This window comes from Arvicola amphibius, chromosome 4 (genome assembly GCF_903992535.2).
Source record: "Arvicola amphibius chromosome 4, mArvAmp1.2, whole genome shotgun sequence".
Classification (NCBI taxonomy): Eukaryota; Metazoa; Chordata; class Mammalia; order Rodentia; family Cricetidae; genus Arvicola; species Arvicola amphibius.
Window position 1 is genome coordinate 46221147 of NC_052050.1, and position 20401 is coordinate 46241547.

The 20401-nt window shown below is 44.0% G+C and overlaps 1 protein-coding gene across 3 annotated transcripts in view; it reads right to left on the minus strand.

Annotated features, from left to right (window-relative positions):
- Smg6 (SMG6 nonsense mediated mRNA decay factor) overlaps window positions 1-20401 on the minus strand; it is a 240939-nt gene that overhangs the window by 18972 nt on the left and 201566 nt on the right. For all 3 annotated transcript variants that reach the window (XM_038325034.2, XM_038325037.2, XM_038325035.2), the window contains exons 14-15: window positions 7191-7367; window positions 2242-2388 (exon numbers count right to left, since the gene is read on the minus strand). In XM_038325034.2, the coding sequence (XP_038180962.1) occupies window positions 2242-2388; window positions 7191-7367 (324 nt within the window). The remainder of the gene's footprint in view (window positions 1-2241; window positions 2389-7190; window positions 7368-20401) is intronic.

Sequence of the window (20401 nt, forward strand, 5' to 3'; positions counted from 1 at the left end):
TCCTATGGTTAAACAAGTCCCTGAACTAGGGTAGCAGCAGCAATGGGACTTAGGAAAGGAGGAGTAAATGTACAGAAAATGATAAGAAATTGGACTGGGGCAGAGATGGCGCACGTCTTTAATCCCAGCACTTGGGAGGCAGAGGCAGGCAGATTTCTGTGAGTTTGAGGCCAGTCTGGTCTACAGAGCGAGTTCCAGGACAGTTAGAGCTGTTATGCTGAGAAACTCTGTCTTAAAAGTAAAAAACACCAACAAACAAACAAAAAAAGAAAATAAATTGGATACCAGGAGCAAAAGCTCATGGCAAAATTTGAGATGATGTTCTACTTGCTACCACCAGTGAAGTCAACCAAAAATTTCTGTTAAATACTAATTCAGCTTGCTAGACTTAAAAACAATAGAAAAGATAGTGGAACTTAAAAAAAAAAAAAGCTGGGAAAGGTTTTTCCCTGTCTAGCAGAAAAGACAACAGTGTACTCACTATGTTAACGGGAAGCTGGAGGAAGAGACCTAAGGACCCAAAACTATACAGAAGTTAACCATAATGGGGACTAAGTTTTGGAGTCTTTCTTTTCTTTCCTTCCTACCTTCCTTTCTTTGAGTGGGTTTCATGTAGCTCAGGCTGGCCTTGAATTTGGTTTGTAGTTGAGGATGGCTTTGAATTCCATTCTCCACATCCCACGTGCTAGAATTACAGGCTTACACTACCATGCACAGAAGGACTAAATTTGGTAAAAAGCAGGTCCTACGTGATTTTTGGCAATAATTTCTTTAACAGCTGGACTGATAGTCAAGACATTGAGGTGGTAACTATAGGTGCGACTTTTGTGAGGACTGATGATGAGAAAGAGAAGGGCAGGAGCCGGGCAGTGGTGGCGCATGCCCAGCACTCAGAAGGCAGAGGAAGGCAGATCTTTGTGAGTTCGAGGCCAGCCTGGTCTACAAGAGCTAGTTCCAGGACAAGCTCCAAAGCTACAGAGAAACCCTGTCATAAAAAAAAAAAAATCAAAAAAAGAAAAGGGCAGGAAGAAAAACTTGAAGATCTTGAAGATGATGCTGTTCTTTGGTCCACAAAGAGGTTTACAGCCTTTACAGAGTTTAAACAAAGAGATGGCCACATAATAACAGGCATGCATGTAGAGATATATTGCATGCTGGATCCTAGCAGCAGTAGGACATGGGTATGTTTAAGAGACCAATTCCAACTGTTATTATTTCTCTCCTGGGGCAGGGTGCTGAGACTAATTTCAGATAAAGGGACCACTGCAGGCTAAGCACTTTGGTGGCAGTCTCATGCAAACCTCTCGGGACAGATGAAGAAACAGGCTCTTCAAAGTTAGATAGTTTGCTCAGTGTTATAAGGTTAGGTAAGTGTCAGCTCCCAAATTATATCAAGTTTCTTGGTTTCCTATACTAAACAGAGTGGTGATACTTGTCTCTGGAGGCACTTTGGATACAGAGGCAAATGAACTCTGTGAATTTAAAGCCATCCTGGTATACATAGTGAGTCCCAAGCCAGTCAGGGCTACACAGTAAGGCCTTATCTCAAAATGGAAAGAGGGAGACGTGGGGTGGGGAAGCTAGCAGAAAGGGATGGATGGGAGACAGAAAGAGAGGGAGGAAGGAGATGAGAAGAGCATCTGAAGAGAGCCCTAAAGACATACGTGCTTAGAGAGGTTTAATGATCTCTCATGCAAAGTATATAAAGGGAGTATAACTTCCTTGGAGAAATAAGTATTCAGTATAAGGAGACAGATCTGGGAGAGCTGTAGAAAAAAAAAAACTTGCTGGAAATGAAGGTTTGGTCTTCCAGAAGGGCTGACAGCATGGTAACCCCTGAATGCAGATTAGGTAGTTTCTCCCTGAGAGAATGTGGAAAGTACTCTGTCCAAAGGGGGTTCTCCCATATCTTCGGAACCCAGCCTATGGCTATGGCATTCTAATCCCACAATAAGGCGTGCTCTCAATGAATAGCTACATATGGTGAAAGAGAACTCTTGAGTCCCTTTAATTACATGAAAGACTGACTGTATGTGTTGTACTGACAGAGTCTCACAGGAAAAGTGATGCTCATTAGACACTGACAAGACCCTGACCTGCCTTACCCTCACAATGACACATGCACAATTTGAGTACAGAGGTGGAGTATAACAACAGATGCCCTGCCACTCCCTGCTCACATCATTTCATGGTTTGTAGGCCACACCCTCAATGGGAATCAGTTTCTCCAGTTAGGCTCACCTGGATCTTTTCCTGGCGTCGCTGTTGCTCAGCTATCTTCCTCGCTAGTGCCAGCTTCTTGGCCCGAAGTTCCCTGATATCATCCTCGCCCCCACTGCCTTCAGCCTCTGAATCTTCCTCAAAGTCTTCAATTACCACATCTTCTTCCTTGGGGTAAAACAAAGGCACAGACAAAGGAAAAGAGGAGACTGTGAGCCATGGAAGTTAATGGGTCGACTCTATTCCTTTAGCTCACCCTATGCTGATGGGGCACACTCCTTGCCAAGGGTTCCTTAAAATATGTTGGCAGAAGCTGTCATTCTTTCCCTTAAATTGCACCCTTACATGGTACAGCTTTTTCTTACACACTCATACATATGACACTCATAATCATGTATGTTCATGTGCATGCTTGTGTTCACATTCCTTTGTTGAGTTTCTACATACTCAGACTGAAACTTTGGACCTATTTTCATTTTGAAATTATAAATGATTCAAAGGATAAATGATAGAGAAAGTTGAACTGCCTAATTTAAATCTAATTCATGCTAATAATCTGATAAGAATCAACTCTGACCAACATCTGGGAGCTAGGAGAGCAAGGAAGTTCCCTTGCCCCAGACAGCATCAAGAGTAGATGCTGTAGCTCTATAGACCTAGCCCTGATTTCTTTTTAAGACTACAGCCTGGTGATGTGGGGATTTCTGGGCCCCATTAAAAAATTCACATAACATGGCCTTGCTTAGCTGCCCTCCAAGGGCCTAGGCAGAGTAAGAAGGAGGTGGCTGGCTAGCTTAAGGGGCCTCCTTGCCAGGCTGATGGAGCCTTCCCCAGGGATGGCACTTCCTCACTTGCAGACTCAGTTCTCAGCAGTCACTGCTCCCCGGGTGGTCCTAGCTCCATTCCTCACTCTCTTACTTTTGGCCTTGGTCAGGAGAGAACATACAGCTGCCCAAAAGAGCTTCCTTGACAGATGGGGCTAGTAGGGGAACATAGGGAGTGATTCAAAAGGAGAAAAAAAGATTCCTGCAATTCTAACAGGATGATAGTGATGCCTACCCTGACAGCTACTAGCTACTCAGTGCTTTTTATGGGCTGTGTTAAGGGCTATGTGTTTTTCATACATTAACTCTTTTAATTCTCACAATTCTTCTTTTTTTCTTTCTTTCTTTTTTTTTTTTTGTGTGTGTGTGTTTTTGAGACAGTGTTTCTCTGTGTAACAGTCCCGGCTACAGAACTCACTCTGTAGACGAGATTGGCCTCGAACTCACAGAGATCCGCCTGCCTCTGCTTCCTGAGTGCTTCGATTAAAGACATGAACCACCACCGTCCAGCTAATTCTCACTCTTTTTTTTTTGTTAAAGATTTATTTATTATTTATTATGTATATAGTGTTATGCCTGTATACCAGGAGAGGGCACCAGATCTCATTAAAGATGGTTGTTAGCTGCCATGTGGTTGCTGGGAATTGAACTCAGAACCTCTGGGAGAGCAGTCAGTGCTTTTGTCCTCTCAGCCATCTTCTCTCCAGCCCCTAATTCTCATAACTCTTTTTTTTTTCATTTATTTATTTATTTATTTATTTATTTATTTATTTATTTATTATGTATACAATATTGTCTGTGTGTATGTCTGCAGGCCAGAAGAGGGCACCAGACCTCATTACAGATGGTTGTGAGCCACCATGTGGTTGCTGGGAATTGAACTCAGAACCTTCGGAAGAGCAGGCAATGCTCTTAACCACTGAGCCATCTCTCTAGCCCCTCATAACTCTTTTTTTTGTTTTGTTTTGTTTTTCGAGACAGAGTTTCTCTGCAGTTTAAGAGCCTGTCCTGGAGCTAGCTCTTGTAGACCAGGCTGATCTCGAACTCACAGAGATCCGCCTGCCTCTGCCTCCCGAGTGCTGGGATTAAAGGTGTGAGCCACCACCGCCCGGCCTCTCATAACTCTTAATTCTCATAATTTCACATAGCTATTACCACCTGTGTTTTATTTATTTATTTCTTATTTTTGGTTTTTCAAGAAAGGGTTTCTCTGTGTATCTCTGGCTGTCCTGAAACTCACTTTGTAGACCAGGCTGGCCTCAAACAGAGATCTGCCTGCCCCTGCCTCCACAGTGCTGGGATTAAAGGAGTTGCAGCATCACTGCTGGCCCATCCCTGCCTTGTAAATAAAGACATTAGAGTAAAATAGCCTGCTCAGTCACAGAGGTGGCAGGAAACAGAGCAGGGATTCAAATTCAAGTGAATCTGACTCCCTCTCAAGTCTGCTTTTACCAAGCATAATGAACAAACCTACAGGGTGTCGGGCAGTGGGGGGCGCACGCCTTTAATCCCAGCACTCAAGGAGGCAGAGGCAGGCAGATCTTTGTGAGTTTAAGGCCAATTTGGTCTACAAGAGCTAGTTCCAGGAGAGGCTCCAAAGCTACAGAGAAACCCTGTCTCAAAAAAACCAACCCTCCCCCAAAAAAACAAAAAAACAAAAACAAAAAAACCCCAAACCAAAAACAAACAAAAACCCCCTGCAGGGCTAGGGTTCTGAATTGAGGGCACAAGCTCAGATTTAGCCCTTAGCTTTGTCAGGCCTGAACCTATTAAGGCAGACTGGAATTCTCTTGGTGAAAAGTAGTTAATACGTGATGAGAAGTGGGGTTGTAGGGAAGCTGGGTGGTTTGGCAGTATCCTTAAAAACTACACATTGTCCCGTTACAAAGAAAGATGACCAAGGATACCCCACCACCACCACCATGCACCTCTTCCAATTAGTCTGCAGCTTGGGGAGATGAGAACTGAGGATAGAATCTGTCACGGTCCTGAGAGGTCTGGCGGGGGGGGGGGGGGGAAGGCGTCTAGTATACTGTCCACAGGCACCATTTATTTGTCAATAGTTGGCCATGAAAAGGAAGAAGATTTCACATCCATTTCCTTGCTCACAGGGTAAACCTGGACAGGAGCAAGTGCAACAAGATGCCTGCTGGCCCACAGAGGAAGAGTGTCTGTCCTTGCCTGTTCTGACCCTGGATGGACAGTTAGCACTGGTTTAGAGTAAGCAAGACTGAGGTCAAAGGAGGGTCAGAGAAGCTTGTCTGAGGTTTGCTCAGCTCTCATAGCAAACGAGGAAGTAAAGGGTTATGAAATTACACAGAACAGGGTAAGTAGGGTTTCCCAGGGACCACTGACATAAAGGAACCCAGGAGACTCGTGGGAAAAGGAAGAAGTGGGCAGCCTGGTGTGGGTCATGAACCTTTGCTTGGTCAATAAACCTCAGAAGGAGAGTACTGTGGCACAACTAGATCTGGCACTAGAGGTGGCCTGTTCCTTCTAGGGTGCCTCTTTGCCTAGCGAGGCTTGTGCTGCCAGTTCTACTGTTCAGAGACATCTCTTCCAGTCATGCTGGAGAGCTGGTTTTACTCATCCTCCACTGCCTACTTTAGCCTTCCAGTGTGGGTGAGATAAAGGAAAGAGGTATGGGTATTATTGCCCTGTGTTTCCCACACTGCTCAGAGCTGCAGGAGCACTGTTCTGCCTGCTAAGGTTTGGATACCCCAATGGCTCTGACAACTCCACTCTCTCCTCCCACGCTGACAGCTCATTCTTTCCTGTATTCCCTGCCCAGGTTTCATCTGGAGAGTCTAGAATTGTGGGCTTAGCTATAGCCTTGGAACCACCTCTGCCCTGGAAGCTGAGCCCTGTGTCATCAGGCACGGGGTGGAGTTCTCCAGCTATCCTAATGAAGTCAGGCCAAGACTGCTTCTCTGAAGACTCTGTTCCAAAGGTGGCCACTCTATCACTGCCTGAGATCCTAAACGACAGCTTCCAGCTGACATCTGGCTTCCTTGGCCTGTTGCTGATTTCATCCCTGTACCCCGCCCTGCTCCACCGGGCGCTTGAGACTGCTGAAGGCCAAATGACTGTGTTGGCCTATGTGTGACCTGGCCTCTGGCTAAAATTGCTTCCGTCTCTTCCCTCCATCCCATGTTTCTTTCTATCTAAGGCCCCTGTCTTTAATACTATGGGGTAAATAAGAAGAAAAGAGCCAACCTTCAGGCAAAAGTGAGATGTGTGTATGCACCCAGACAAACAGCAAGGAGGCTGACAGTGATGCTAAATGCACACATGCTCCATTTCCACCACACAGTCACATTTACTCAGAACCCACAGACTGCAGGAGAGCTGGCAGCAATATTCATTTAAGCTGACACCCAAACTAGGCACATACAGATGACCATCCAAGATTATCCACAGAAAGACATATATCATACTAGGGCAACTGCCAAGGAGGCCTGCAGGGGTGGGTACATAGGTAAGCATAGCATAGTATGTCCATACACACAGACAGACTCAGACAGACAGACAGACAGACAGACAGACACAGACACACACAGACACACACACACACACACATACACACACACACACACGTCTGGAGTGAAGCAAGGGCTACAGGAAAAACCAAGGGCAAACAAACAAGAGGAGAATTCCTTAATCACATCAGGATGTGCAGGAGGGAGGGAGTAAGAGAGGGAGAACAAGCTGGGGGAGGGGTGATTTTCCACATGGGGCCAGCAATGTCAGCTCTTCCTGTATGTGAGCCCTGGGCCCATGAGCCGGAGGCTGGAGTTCAGGCCTGTGCAGTGCTGAGCTCCACACATCTATAAACTTGATCCTCAGCCTGAACCCTAACACCCCTTTCTCTCTACTGCCTCCTAAGCCTCCAGAGCTAAACATTATTAAACTCTTTCCTCCAATGCAACATTAAAAAGAAGCATCTGGAACTCGTAGATAGAGGCATTGGGGTAAACTGGCAGGAAGGGGCACCACCAGAGTGCACTCTTGAGAATGGCTGTCATGTCAACAGACACTGAACTAAGAGGTTATAAATAACCCTGAGGAGAAGCTCCAGCCTAGGCATCGGGGCCTGGGGGAAGGGGAGCTTTCCCTATGCCATAGTGGGCTCTTCCCGCATAGTACCTCATCTTCCAGTTGTTTTCCCTCTTGGCTTCCCATTTCCTTTCCCATGGTGTCTGGGACGGGTGCCACTGACACATATTTTCCACCCTTGAATGCCAGCAGAGGCTCTTCTTGTCCACAAAGGGCTTCCAGAAAATACTTCAGCACTGTGACCCTTTTGCAGTCAGCTGCAATAACCTACAGGGCGAGAGGGAGAGAAGAAAAACAGCATTTTCTGAGAGGGAGGATGAAGATGAAAGACAATGTTAGCTGCAGGGCACACGAGAATTGTGTCAAAGTTACTGGGGAGGGAGGTAGTATGAGCAACAAGAGTGTGCGTGTGTATGGAGGCAGGCAAGGACCAAGGTCTTCCGAAGGAAGGAAGTCACCAGGGCCTTGCTTAGGTCATCACTGGGGCAGCAGACAACCTCAAGACCAATGCCAGGTGCCCCCAGGGCTTGTGCTTTTCTTTTACTAAAGTCATTATGAATAAAACAAAAACCAGAAAGTAATTTCTTCTAAGTTTGGAACAGTAGTAACAGGACGGGGAATGGATTGCCACAGGCTGCTGCCACAGACATGGCTTTCTAGAACCCCTGGTGCCCCCTCTCCTGACTCCCTGCAGGACAACTTGCAGGCTCAAAGACTAAGTTTTCTTGGCTGTTTCATCTTAGCCAAGTGATTCTGAACTCACTTGGATGGAACCTGCCTCACCTAAGAACTGGGCAGGAAATTATCAGAAGAAGTCTGGGCAGAGCAGGTGAGTTCACCAAAGTTCTGCCCTCCAGGGTACACACGAGTTGCTCCCATGTTGCTCCAGCTGCACATATGACAGTGCTGTCAGAGAAGCTATAACTGATTTAGCTGAGACTGCCTTATTATCCTGAACAACTGTCAGATTTGTAAAGGTCCCAGATGAAGAAGTGTCCACAGTCACCTAGACTGGAATCCTCCCTACAAGGCTGTTCTGTCTTGCTATTGGTGGCCCCTTTCTCTTACTCTCTGGCTTCTGAGGCCCTGTTCTTGTCTACTGACTACTAGATGTTCATCAAGGAAGAGGGCCTGGCTTGATGTGCATCTAAGTAGCAGAGGGCCATGTCTATACCATAATGGCCAGATACAACACAGAGGACAGCCCTTTCACCATCAGGGATTCCAAGACACACTAAACGACTGAGACCCATTTTAAAACTTTATTTTATGTGCTTGGGTATTTTGCCTGCATGTATGTTTGTGCAACAAATACATGCTTGGTGCACAAGGAACCCAGAAGGTAGTGTCAGATCCCCTGCAACTGGAGTTACAAATGGTTATGAGCTGTCATGTGCATGCTGGGAATGAAACCCAGGTTCCGTGGAAGGGCAGACAGTGCTCTTATCTGATGAGTCAGATCTCCAGCCCCACCCACCCCCATACCTATTTTAAACTTCATTTCTGAATATGAATGGACAGGTGACGAACTGTTGTGGAGCTTGGACTGTCTTGGCTCATCGTTTCACTGTTGTACATACCAGCTCCTCCATTCAGAAGGCAAGCCCTCTACTGTCAAAGATTATATTTTGACCTGGTCTACAAGAGCTAGTTCCAGGACAGGCTCCAAAGCTACAGAGAAACCCTGTCTCAAATAAACAACAAAACAAAACAAAACAAAACAAGAAAAGATTACATCTTGTACTTCTCATGTTTCCCTGGGAGGGTGCTATGAGAATAAAGAGGCACACAACAGGATAATGGGAAAAGACTTGTAGGCACAGAGAAACTCACTGGAGACCATAGGAACAGATCATACAGGATGATCCGTATCTTCTAAGGCAGGGTGAACGAGTCACCACTATGGCATGTGGCTGGTGCATGCATACCACTCATCTGTGCCACAACTTAATTCTCTGCCATCTTCTCCCCTGCCCAGATGCCACTCACCTATGGCTATTGTCACCATAGGGTAGAATATTAGGCTGAATATCTGACCACATTCATTTAAGAGGCTTCCCTGAAGAGGCCTAGAACCTCTTGAGCTTAAGAGGCCGGATCCTGGGATACCTCCCTGAAGGTTCCGCCTTGGGCCAGGGCAGGTAACTATGGTTCCATCATGTGTATTTAAACGTGTGATGAGGAAGGCTACAAATACAGAAGTAGGGTCTAGAAGGCATTAAAGAACAGAGCTGAAATGAGTAATAGCCTGGCAGGCAGCACGCACAGTGGCCTGCCTGCATCCCCAGTCTCTCACTTGCAGAGGAAACTTCTGCATTTCCACAAGACTGCCAGTTTCCTCTCTGTGGTCTAATTTTAACCACCTTGTCGTTACAGTGTGTGTCAGCCACCTGACCCCATTATGACCTCTGACCTTATGCCCCAGCTACTGCTTGCACTATGTAGAATTATGTAATGGATCCAGGACTTTCCTTTCTGGCATGAGACTGCTGCCACTGAATGGAATGGAGGAAGTAAAGGAGTGAGGAGAGGAGAGAGAAGGAGTTTGCAATGGTCCTTGGCTCACCTGGATGGTCGAAGGGCTATACGAGCCCCAGTTCAATCTGTAGCAGAAACCTGCTCAGGAGAAGACAATGTCTTATGGGTGTATGCTCAAGCAAATGGAAAGAAACACCTTTGTCATTAAGACAGGCCCTGGGTGGGTACATGGCTCAGGAAGCAGTGTGATTCCTGGCCAAGAGGGAGAAAGGCCACATGTGTGGACGTGGGACTCCTGGAGATGGGGATTTCCAGGGCACAGCTGGAGCCTGGGGTGCAGACATCCTGAGCCTGCCTGCAGCACATCCTTAGAGGTTCAGTGGGAACTATCATGAAGAAAGACAAGTGAAAAGGAACACCCACCCTGCTCCAGATTTCATTTCTAAGCCTTTTAGAATGAACCTAGTTTCCTTGGAAGTTTTGTCTGCTATGGTCATTTATCCTTGCCATTAAGGGCCATGACACTACTATGACTGCTCAAAGAGCTCTGCTCCAATGGGGCATCCTAAGTTGGATGAAGCGGTCCAAAATAGATTCTACCTGTTTATGTAGAGACAATTCACCCATGTTTTGGAAGAGTATTTTTTTTTTCATTGTAATCTAACCAGCAGGGAGAACAAATAAAAGTTGGACACAGTATTCTTAGGTTTCTAAAGTACAGTGTAACAGTGAGAAATGTACTCAAGTTATTTAGTAAACTGGGAAGATGATAAGCAAAATGTCTAGGGCTTGCCCAAAGATGCAGGGAAAACTATTTCTAGCCTGCTGGGCTGGTTTGAGAGTATTCTGCCATAGAGTGGGAGAGTAAGTCTGGTAGAGAGAAAAACAGTATTCTTGACCCTGAAGTTCTACAGGAGACTCTTGGGAATTTTTTCCACACAAAGGGACTCTAGTAGTTGAGTCAGAAAGGGACAAAACAAACAAACAGAAAAAGGTTTAATATGTTAAGGGATACGTTAAGATGGAGAAAGCCTTTCAAACCACTTGCTTTAAAAAGCAAACTCCAAGATGATCTCTGCTCGGCAATGAAGTTTCTCGCAGGAAAGGGGTTAAAGGTTAAAGGGGTTATAGGTTCTCTGATTGGAGAGGAGAGAGTACCAATGAAATCGATGAAGTAATTCCCAAAGTAACTCCTTCATGTGCATATTTTTCCATTCTCTGTCAATGAAAAGCAGAGAATGTAAATGGTATGTCCACTGCTCTTTGCTTTGGGCACTCTACATTTTTCTGAGGAGAAAGCTGGAAGGACAGACTTCCTCTGGGCTGAGATGACAGGGCTGGCCTGGAGTGGGGAGAGGGCTGCTATACGGAGAATGCCCTGGAAGCCTTCTCAGTATACCTTTCTGGGAGCCCTTTTAGAGGAAGACTTACTCCAGAGTTAATAGACAAAATGTCTCACATGAATCATTCCTGCTTTCAACAGAAAACTAGGGTTAGGTCAGGGAAGACCTGAGGGGGGAAAAAGCACCCTAAGAAAGCCCCTTTCTCTCCTTGAAGATTGTCTAAAGTGGCTCCCTATCAGGAGCAGGAACCTAAACCATAAGCTTCAGGGCTCCAGCTATCTATCACCCCATCAAGTCCACACACAGAGAACCCAGCAGAAAGGAAAACTGAAAGCTTGATGTGGAGAGGTGATATCACTGTCTGTTCTGTCCCAGGCTCAGTTCCTTAGAGAGAGATAATGTGAACAGGTAATGAGGTGGGGGCAGGGGCTAAGAGGCAGGCCTGCAAAAAGCAGAAGAAATCTTTCCACTGAAAAAAGAGAACGTTGGTCTACCATCTAGGGTATTTTACTCAGGGAGGTGGACAAGTAAGAATGGTGAAAACTGAGTAGAGGTCCACACAGAAACAGAAGAGACTGATGCTACTTTATGGAAGGTGGGAGACAGCAAGAGAGAAAGGGGACCAAGCACTAGGCATCACATACTGATGTAAGCTGAGTTCCAAAATGCAACACCTCACAGCAGCCTTGGGGAAGGGAGAAAACCTGGACTAGGCAGGAAATAGGAGGAAGGGTTGGAATGCTGACATGCCTCTGGAGCAAACTCCTGAAGGAGAGCTCAGAGCCCACAACAGCTAATTATTTTGCAACATTTCTTTCACTAAACTTTTGGTTTAGGGGAATCAGAACATCAGAACTTACACTACAAGCCAGTTCTTTTTTCTTTTCTTTTTTTTTTCCTGGTCTTAAAAGTTCAGCTTGCCACTGCTCCTCTGCGTTAAAAAAGAAAACAACAACAACAACAAAAAACCAAAACAACAACAACAACAACAAAAAAAAAAAAACACATGAGGTTTTCCCCTGCAAACTTAAGTTTACAGGCTGTTTTCTTGTTTCTCTAAATGAAGTCAATTATTCTCACATTTGTTGAAACCTTCAATCAAGCTTTATAGCTTGTTAATTTTACAAAATGTCCTTAGAGCAAATAAGATGTAGACAGGAAAAGTGAAGTCTTGCTGAGGTTATTAAGAAACCTTAAAATAGACTCCAAATCTACCACTAATGCTGGTAAAATACAGGCTGCTTGGCTGGATTCTGAGGTCAATTAGCAATGGGTTAATTATCATCTTTAATAAGCCAAGCCTACAGAATTTGCTATAAGAAACTGAACTCACACTAATGTGTTTTCGTAGATCAGGCACTTTTAGCTATGTGGGACTCACCCTCACTAGAGACTGAGGGTGGGAAGCACACTTCTGTAGCAGCCAAGGGTGGGTCAGCTTGAGAAGGAGTCTGCCAATGAAAATTCAGATACAAGAAATAAAGAATCCCACACAGGGAATCCTCTGGAGCTGAAAGGACAGAGGAAATGGTTTATTCACATTCCTAGGGGGAGGGGCTTCCTGGCAGGGAGCAGACTCTTAGAGGCAGGAGGGAAACTGGCCACAGGATGCACATTCACTCTGAAGACAGAGGTAGTAGCTTAGGACCAGGAGATACACACTCAGTCTGAGTCAGAAGAAGCAGGTATAAAACGCAGAGAGGGTCAGGGTCAGGGGTCAGAGGAGTAAGAGAGTAAGAAGCTGTACTTGGGCTGGGTGACCAAAATGAGATGTAGAAAAGCAGGAGTCCTGTATACCAGATATATCTCTGATGACTTGGGCATACAGTGTCCAAAAGATCAACCGAAAGAGCCTCTCTTTCCTGATCCCATTTCTAGCAATATGCCAAGCACAGGCCACTTCTTGGTTACCTCTGATCCCAGTGTCTATATCTAGCCTTCCCTAGATCCTATGGTTGACCTGTATAGGCGAAGAGAGGGTCAAACGGTCACAAGACAAAGTGCTAACAGGACTGATCAACCCACAGCAGCCATAGCATTCATGACCGGGTCCCATCCCTATTTCTTCAGAGAAGGCAAAGTGAACAATCAAAGAGAAGCAATCAGTTGGCACAGATGCCTGTTCTCCACACTCATACATACCACATGTACACACACAGGCATGAGAACAGCAAGTCTCCTAAAGACTGACTGACAAGAAGTGGTAAAAAGGGCTGGAGAGATGGCTCAGAACTTAAGAGCACTGGCTGTTCTAGAGGTCCTGAGTTCAATTCCCAGCATCCACATGGTGGCTCACAACCATCTGTAATGAGATCTGGTGCCCTCTCCTGGTGTGCAGGCAGAACACTATATATACAGTAAATAAATAAATTAAAAAAAAAAAAAAAGAAGTGGTAAATGGTTAGGTGGAGGGCTGGAGAGGTAGCTCAGTGATTAAGAGCACTAGCTGTTCTTACACAGGTCCTGAGTTCAATTCCCAGTAACTACATGGTGGCTCACAACCATCTATAATGAGATCTGGCGTGTACATGCAGGAAGAAGTCTATACATAATAAATAAGCCTTTAAAAAAAAAGGAAAAAAATAAGTGGGAGGATTGGATAGTAGTAAGGTTACTGAAAATTCAAAAGGCGTGGGAGCTTGACCACTGGGAAAGAGGTACTAAATTAATTTCTCAGAGCCTCTATTTGCTCAAGCTGTTTCTGAGGTGTAGAAGATACAATGATTATCAAATAGTTAGCAAGGTGCCTGGCCTTAATAAATGAGTGGTTGAAGCCAGGTGGTGGTGGTGGTGCACGCCTTTAATCCTAGCACTTGGGAGGTAGGCGGATCTCTGTGAGTTCGAAGCCAGCCTGGTCTACAAGAGCTAGTTCCAGGACAGGCTCCAAAGCTACAGAGAAACCCTGTCTCGAAAAACTAAAAAAAAGAGTGGTTGTTATTTTCTTCGTCTCTGCTATATTCAGTTCACAGGTGCCTAGCACCATTAAGAGGTTTAGAAGCTGGACTCAGGTAAGGAGGAAACAGAGCTGGAGGACAGACCAGAATGCTTACCTGGCTATTGACACTGCTGTTAAATCTTAACTCACAACTAAGGTTCTAGACTCAGGCTTCTGAGCAGGTTGGCTGGTGGAGAGAAGGCCTGACCTCTCTCTAGCAGTCCTTTTTCTCTTCCTGTTCTCCAGAGACCTGGACCTAACAACAGGCATAAATGCATTCTATAGGACTTTGGAGAGGACCTAAGGGCCAGAACAAGCAGGTCACTAGTAATACAAACTATTAGAAATAAAATACCACCTTAAGTCAAAATTCTGACCACTTACAGTGGTGTCATGGGTGGTAAATTTGCCTTAAATAAGGCTCAGCAGAATCTTTGCCCCAGGTAGCCTGACAGAAAAGTAGATGAGAAAACACCCTCTTTTGAATTTTTAACCCACCTGAATTTCCTGATCTTTTCGGCTAGGTGCCTGAACTTCCCAGAGCAGAATATGGCTTGCTCTTCATGGACTTTTCCCAGGGAAAGAAACTATTCTCTCATAGCTCTGAGCTCCGCTGTTCCAGCAAGGTGTACTCTCATCAGTTAGGGCACTGCAGACGGCAGGGTATAGGCAGCAGTAGCTTGGGCTGAAGTCCAATCCTGCTTCCCTTACAGAGTGCTCTAGAGAAACCACCCACATTGGCAGGGGTTGGGGCGGAAACTGGCACTGCCAACACAAGCCTTTCAGGTCTGGCTGGCTTTAGCTGGTCTGAAACATGGAATGCAGGCAGGCTCTGGGCCCTCACTTACTGAACCAGCAGGGGAGGCTGCAAGCTCAGGCCCTGGGGAAGAAAGTATTCATCTGTCTTAATTTATTGCCACACTGACAGTGAGTTCTGGGCTAGAATCAGGATCTAATCCAATGGATCTCAACCTGTGGGTCGTGACCCCTTTGAGGAGGTGGGGGTGTCAAATGACCCTTTCACAGGGTTGCCTAAGACTATATGCATATCAGACCTTTACATTACAATTCATAACAGTAGCAAAATTACAGTTAAGAAATAGCAACACAAATAATTTTATGGTTGGGGGGTCACTGTAGCATGAGGAACTATACTGAGGGGTCACAGCATTAGGAAGGTTGAGAACCACTGATTTAGTTGCTCTGAGCCACATTCCTATTTGCCTTCCAGATAGCTAGTAGCCCCACCTCCTTTAGGTTTGTGTTCAGGCTCCTTCACCAAACCTGCTCTTAGTTTTAGTTATACTGTGTGGGGAGATAATGTCCTTTTTGAGTCATCTGCAGCATTTGACAACACAGGCAACACTCAATCAGCAAGTATTTATTAAGTGCCTACTGTATGTATAAGCATCATGGCTTGGGATCTGGGATTCAACAGAAACTACAAGGTCCCTGTTTCAGTGGGGTAAGGGTCTCACACACACACTAGGTAAAACAAGAGACTCAATACCTACAGCACTCAGGTAGGTAGAATTCTTAGTCTTCTTTCCTCAAGGGAGGATATACAGAGACCTAATACACTGCTGCTTTATGCCTTTCAGGCTCATGGTTAGTGAAAAGTCAGGACAGAGACCTTCCCTAGGTCCAGCCTTACTACAGAACAATTTCTAACCTCTTAGTGCTTCCCTAGTCTGTGCAATCATGACTTCCACATAGGTCACCACTACTGTACGTCTATTACTTCCTAACCCTTGACTCCAGGCTCCAGGCAATGACCCCTTCCCCCACTGCCATTTGTTCCCTCTGTGACTTGGCAAATTTTACAAATGATTCTCCAGGCTATAATGACTTTGACTATGCAATCACTTCATCCCTCCATTTTCTTTTAAGCTTGATAAAACTTCCTTCCTTCCTCTCCTCCCTTTGAGATAGACTCTATCTCAAACATAATTTGCTCTCATACTCATGATCCTCCTGGCTCAGTCTCTGAAGCACCTGCTTGATTTTAAAGCCTTTCTTTGCAAGAAGCCAATTGGCCTTTATCTATCTTGCCCTGCTTCACCCATATCACAAGCCAGGAGTTATGCTAGACATCCTGAGTACCTAAAACAGAATAAAACCAACAACAATCCTTGATTTCATATGACTTTCAGTCTAGTAAGGAGCCCAACAACAACTAATAAAATGTTTTGGCCCTTTGTTACCTACAGGCCAATGCTTGCTTCTTTTTTCTGGTCCTATTTACAGTTCAGTTCTTTTTTTTTTTTAATCTTTCCTTCTTTTTATTCTTTTCTTTTTTTCCCAGACAGGGTCTTTCTAACTAGCCCTGGCTGTCCTGGAACTCACTATGTAGATAAGGCTGGCCTCAAACTCAAAGAGATCATCAGATTGCCTCTGCCTTCCAAATGTTAGGATTAAAGGTATGCACACATGCCCAATTCAAAATAATTTTTATTATCTAAACAGACAAATTTTTAAAAATTCTATGCCAGACATGGTGGTGGCACACCTTTAATCCCAGCACTCAGGAGGCAGAGGCAGGGACATCTCTGTGAGTTCAAAAACAGCCAGGTCTGTGTAGAGACTCTGAATCAACAAAACAATTTATATGCCTATTAATAAAAAATTCTGTGGGCAGTGGTGGTGCACACCTTTAATCCCAGCACTTGGGAGTCATATTTCTGTGAATTCAAGGTCAGCTTGGTCTATAGAATGAGTTCCAGGACAGCCAGAGCTAAACAGAGAAATGTTATTCTACAAACAAAACAAAACAAACAACACAAATCTGTTAGATTTCCAGGCTTGACCATGCAGTATGAGGTCTGTTACCACTAGAAATATATACATATACAAGGGTTTACTTTATGAACAGCATGGTAGTACATACTTGAAACACCAGCACTTGGGAGGCAGAAGGAGGAGGATCAATAGCTTAAGGATAGTATTAGTCAGAGCCTGTCTCCTACCAAAGAAAAAAGGGCTCATTTTCTAGAAGATCAATCCATTTCTGGAAATGTCTATCTCTTGTAAACCCAAATTTGCCTCCAATACATCTAAATTTTTTTCTCTGGGGTTCCATTATAAATGCTAACTTCCACCAGACTGACCTCAAATAAAAAATTGAGATCTGTTGTATTATACTTTCTCTAGGCTAAACAATCCCATTCCGTATCTACTTCTCACTTTAGCTGTCTCTTCAACACCCTGCTATTTCACTAAGACTAATATCCCAAATTCTTTCACTAAAATTAACTTAAAGCAAATGCCTACTTGAAAAAGTAATTCTTTGACAAAATAAGTTGTCCTTTTATCGTGTGTGTTAGATACTATCTGGTGAAAAGTGATCTCTATTTGTTGCTTATTTTATTGACAATATAAATGTAGCACAGGGCATTGTGGTACATGCCTATAAATCCCAGCACTTGGGAGGTAGAAGGAGGAGGATGAGGAGTTTCGGGCCATGGTGACTTTGAGGCCAGTGTGCGATACCTGAGACTTTTATTTCCACTCTCATCCCACAAAGTCCTTAAGCAAGTGGTTCTCAACCTTCCTAATGTTGTGACCCATTGATGTAGTTCCGTCGTGGTGATGACCCCCAACTGTAAAATAATTTCATTCCTACTTCATAACTATAATTTTTCTACTGTTTTGAATTGTAAATATCTGATATGTAACCACAGTGTAGTCACGTCCCACAGGTTGAGAATCACTGCCAAGGCAACCTGAGACTAAAAAGAGACCACAGAGTCTGTTCCAGTGCATGTGTGGAGATATACACAAGGCAGGCAGATGAAGAGGTAATTACATGTCTTAATCTTTTATCTACAGTAGTCTAGAAGGTACAATATAGGCCAAAAGATTATAAATATATATTTTTTATTCACAAGACTTAAATCAGTATTTTTATATCCTTAATAATGTTAGGTAATTATGCCTATTTATTAAATAAAGTAAAATAAATTGGTCTAATGATAGAAGACTGCTGTGTTAGAGTATTTGAGTGTTTACTGATATTTTTTAAGGTGTCAAGTAAACTCCTTAAAATTCCAGGTGATGGTTTATAAAGTTGGTAACTGTAACAATAAAGAATGAAGAGAATGTTTTTTTTTAAAAAAAAGAAAGAAAACAGACCTGTGGGCTGGAGAGATGGCTCCATGGTTAAGAGCATTTGTTGTTCTCTCTCTCTCTCTCTCTCTCTCTCTCTTTCTTTTTTTAAAAGATTTATTTATTTGCTATGTATACAACATTTCTTCCATGTATGCTTGCATGCCAGAAGAGGGCACCAGATTTCATTATAGATGGCTGTGAGCCACCATTTGGTTGCTGGGAATTGAACTCAGGACCTCTGGAAGAGCAGTCAGTGCTCTTAACCTCTGAGCCATCTCTCCAGCCCCGCATTTGCTGTTCTTACAGAGGACCTGGGTTCAGTTCCTAGCACTCTGATGTTGACTCACAACTGTCTGGAACTCCAGCTCGAGGGGGTCCAATTCTGATCAATTTCTTCAGGCACACAAGTGGTATACATAAATCTATGCAAGTAAAACACTCATAGACACACAAATCTTAAAAAAAAAAAAAAATTAAAGTCGGTAAGCACCATATATGCCCTGGCCGCAGAGAGCATAGTACAAGTCCTTCCTTTCTTGTTCTTATCTGGATACTTAATCTTTATCTGTTTGCTTTTTAAAAAAAAAACATTTATTTATAGCCAGAACCTGGAAACAACCTAAATGCCCCTCCATCGAAGAATGGATAAGAAAAATGTGGTACATTTACACAATGGAGTACCACACAGCAGAAAAAAGTAACGACAGCTTGAATTTTGCAGGAAAATGGATGGAGCTAGAAAACATTATTTTGAGTGAGGTAACCCAGACACAGAAAGACAATTATCACATGCACTCACTCATAGCTGGTTTTTAAACATAAAGCAAAGAAAGCCAGCCTACAAACTACAATCCCAGAGAACTTAGACAACAATGCAGACACTAAGAGAGCCTTACATAGATCTAATCTACATGGGAAGTAGAAAAAGACAAGATCTCCTGAGTTAATTGGCAGTCTGGGGACCTTGGGGAAAGATTGAAGAGGGGAGGGGAGAGGCAAGGAGGGGAGCAGAGAAAAGTGTAGAGCTCAATAAATATTAAAAAAACCATTTATTTATGGTGTGTGTATGTGTAATGGTGCACATAAGTGGAGGTCAGAGGTGAACTTTCAGGAGTCAGTTCTCTCCTTCAATCACGTGGATTCCAGAGATTAAACTCTGGTCGCTGGCTTTGGTGGCTGCTGCCTTTCCTTGAGGAGCCATCTCCCTGGCCCTGTTTTGTTTTTGAGACAAGGTCTTGCTATGGAAACACGAGCTTCAAATTCTCTGTCCTGCCTCGGAGGCAGGATTACAGGTGTATACCACCACACCCAACTTTTTAGTTCCTTCAACAGACTAAATGACATTGCTTTTGTTCTTTAAAAAGTTGTTTTTAAGCTTTTAAAAAGCAACTCATAATAACTCACAGAGTTCTGTCTACTTCTGAGGGCTGAGATTAAAGATGTGCACCACCACATCTGGTTTCCCCCTTTCTTTATTATTTTGATTTTAGGACAGTGTTTTAACAAGTTAACCAAGGTGGCCTTGAACCTGCTATATCTAGTTCAAGGCCCTGAACTTCCAATTCTCTAGCCTCAGCTTGTGTAGCTGGGACAACAGGCAGGCGCTGTAGCATATATGGCTTACTGTCATCATCTTACTTCTGCTGTAGCTAGTCGATTATTTAGATGGAAATGTATCATCTGAAAGACACTCCCTCTTAAGTTCACACCATCAATAAACTTGGCCAGTGTGTTGATACTTTTCAGTATTTTTCTCCAATTATGATGCCCTGATTTTTTTTTGCTAAGATTCTTGAAGGTATGTATGTGTGTGTGTGTGTATACATACATATATATATATATATATGTGTGTGTGTGTGTGTGTGTGTGTGTGTATGTATATATGTGTGTATATATATAAAAATCCACTTGTAGTATCTAACATCCTGTTGGTGCTTTGGTAATGTGGATGATTGGTCATGGTAGGCAGGTGGCACCTTAGGATAATTTCAGAAAGCATCAAGGAGAGGGTGCCAGCCATATTGTATAAACACAGGCACTCTGAAGTTGTAAAAAAACCGCACCCCTAGGCTGACTCAGAGATGCTTCTCTACTAGGGTGCTGCTCTGCTTGTGGAGGAGATGCAGACTTGCTGAGTGATAGATACCCTCTGCCAAACAATCGACAAAGTTTCTAATGTGAAATGAGCCCTCAAGAAGCAGAACTCTCTGGGCACATATTACCTTGTCTTTAACTGGAAGCACAATGCACCGAGACAAAAGGTGAGATTTAATGCTCTCTAGAGCACTTATGACATGCTTTTTAAATTTTTTTTCCCTTTTCCCTTTTCCTTTTTGGTACTGGGATTGGGATTGAATTCATGGCCACACATATGCTGAGCATATGCTCTGCTACTATGCTAGAATTCTAGTGTTCACTGTCATGATTTGAAAAACAAT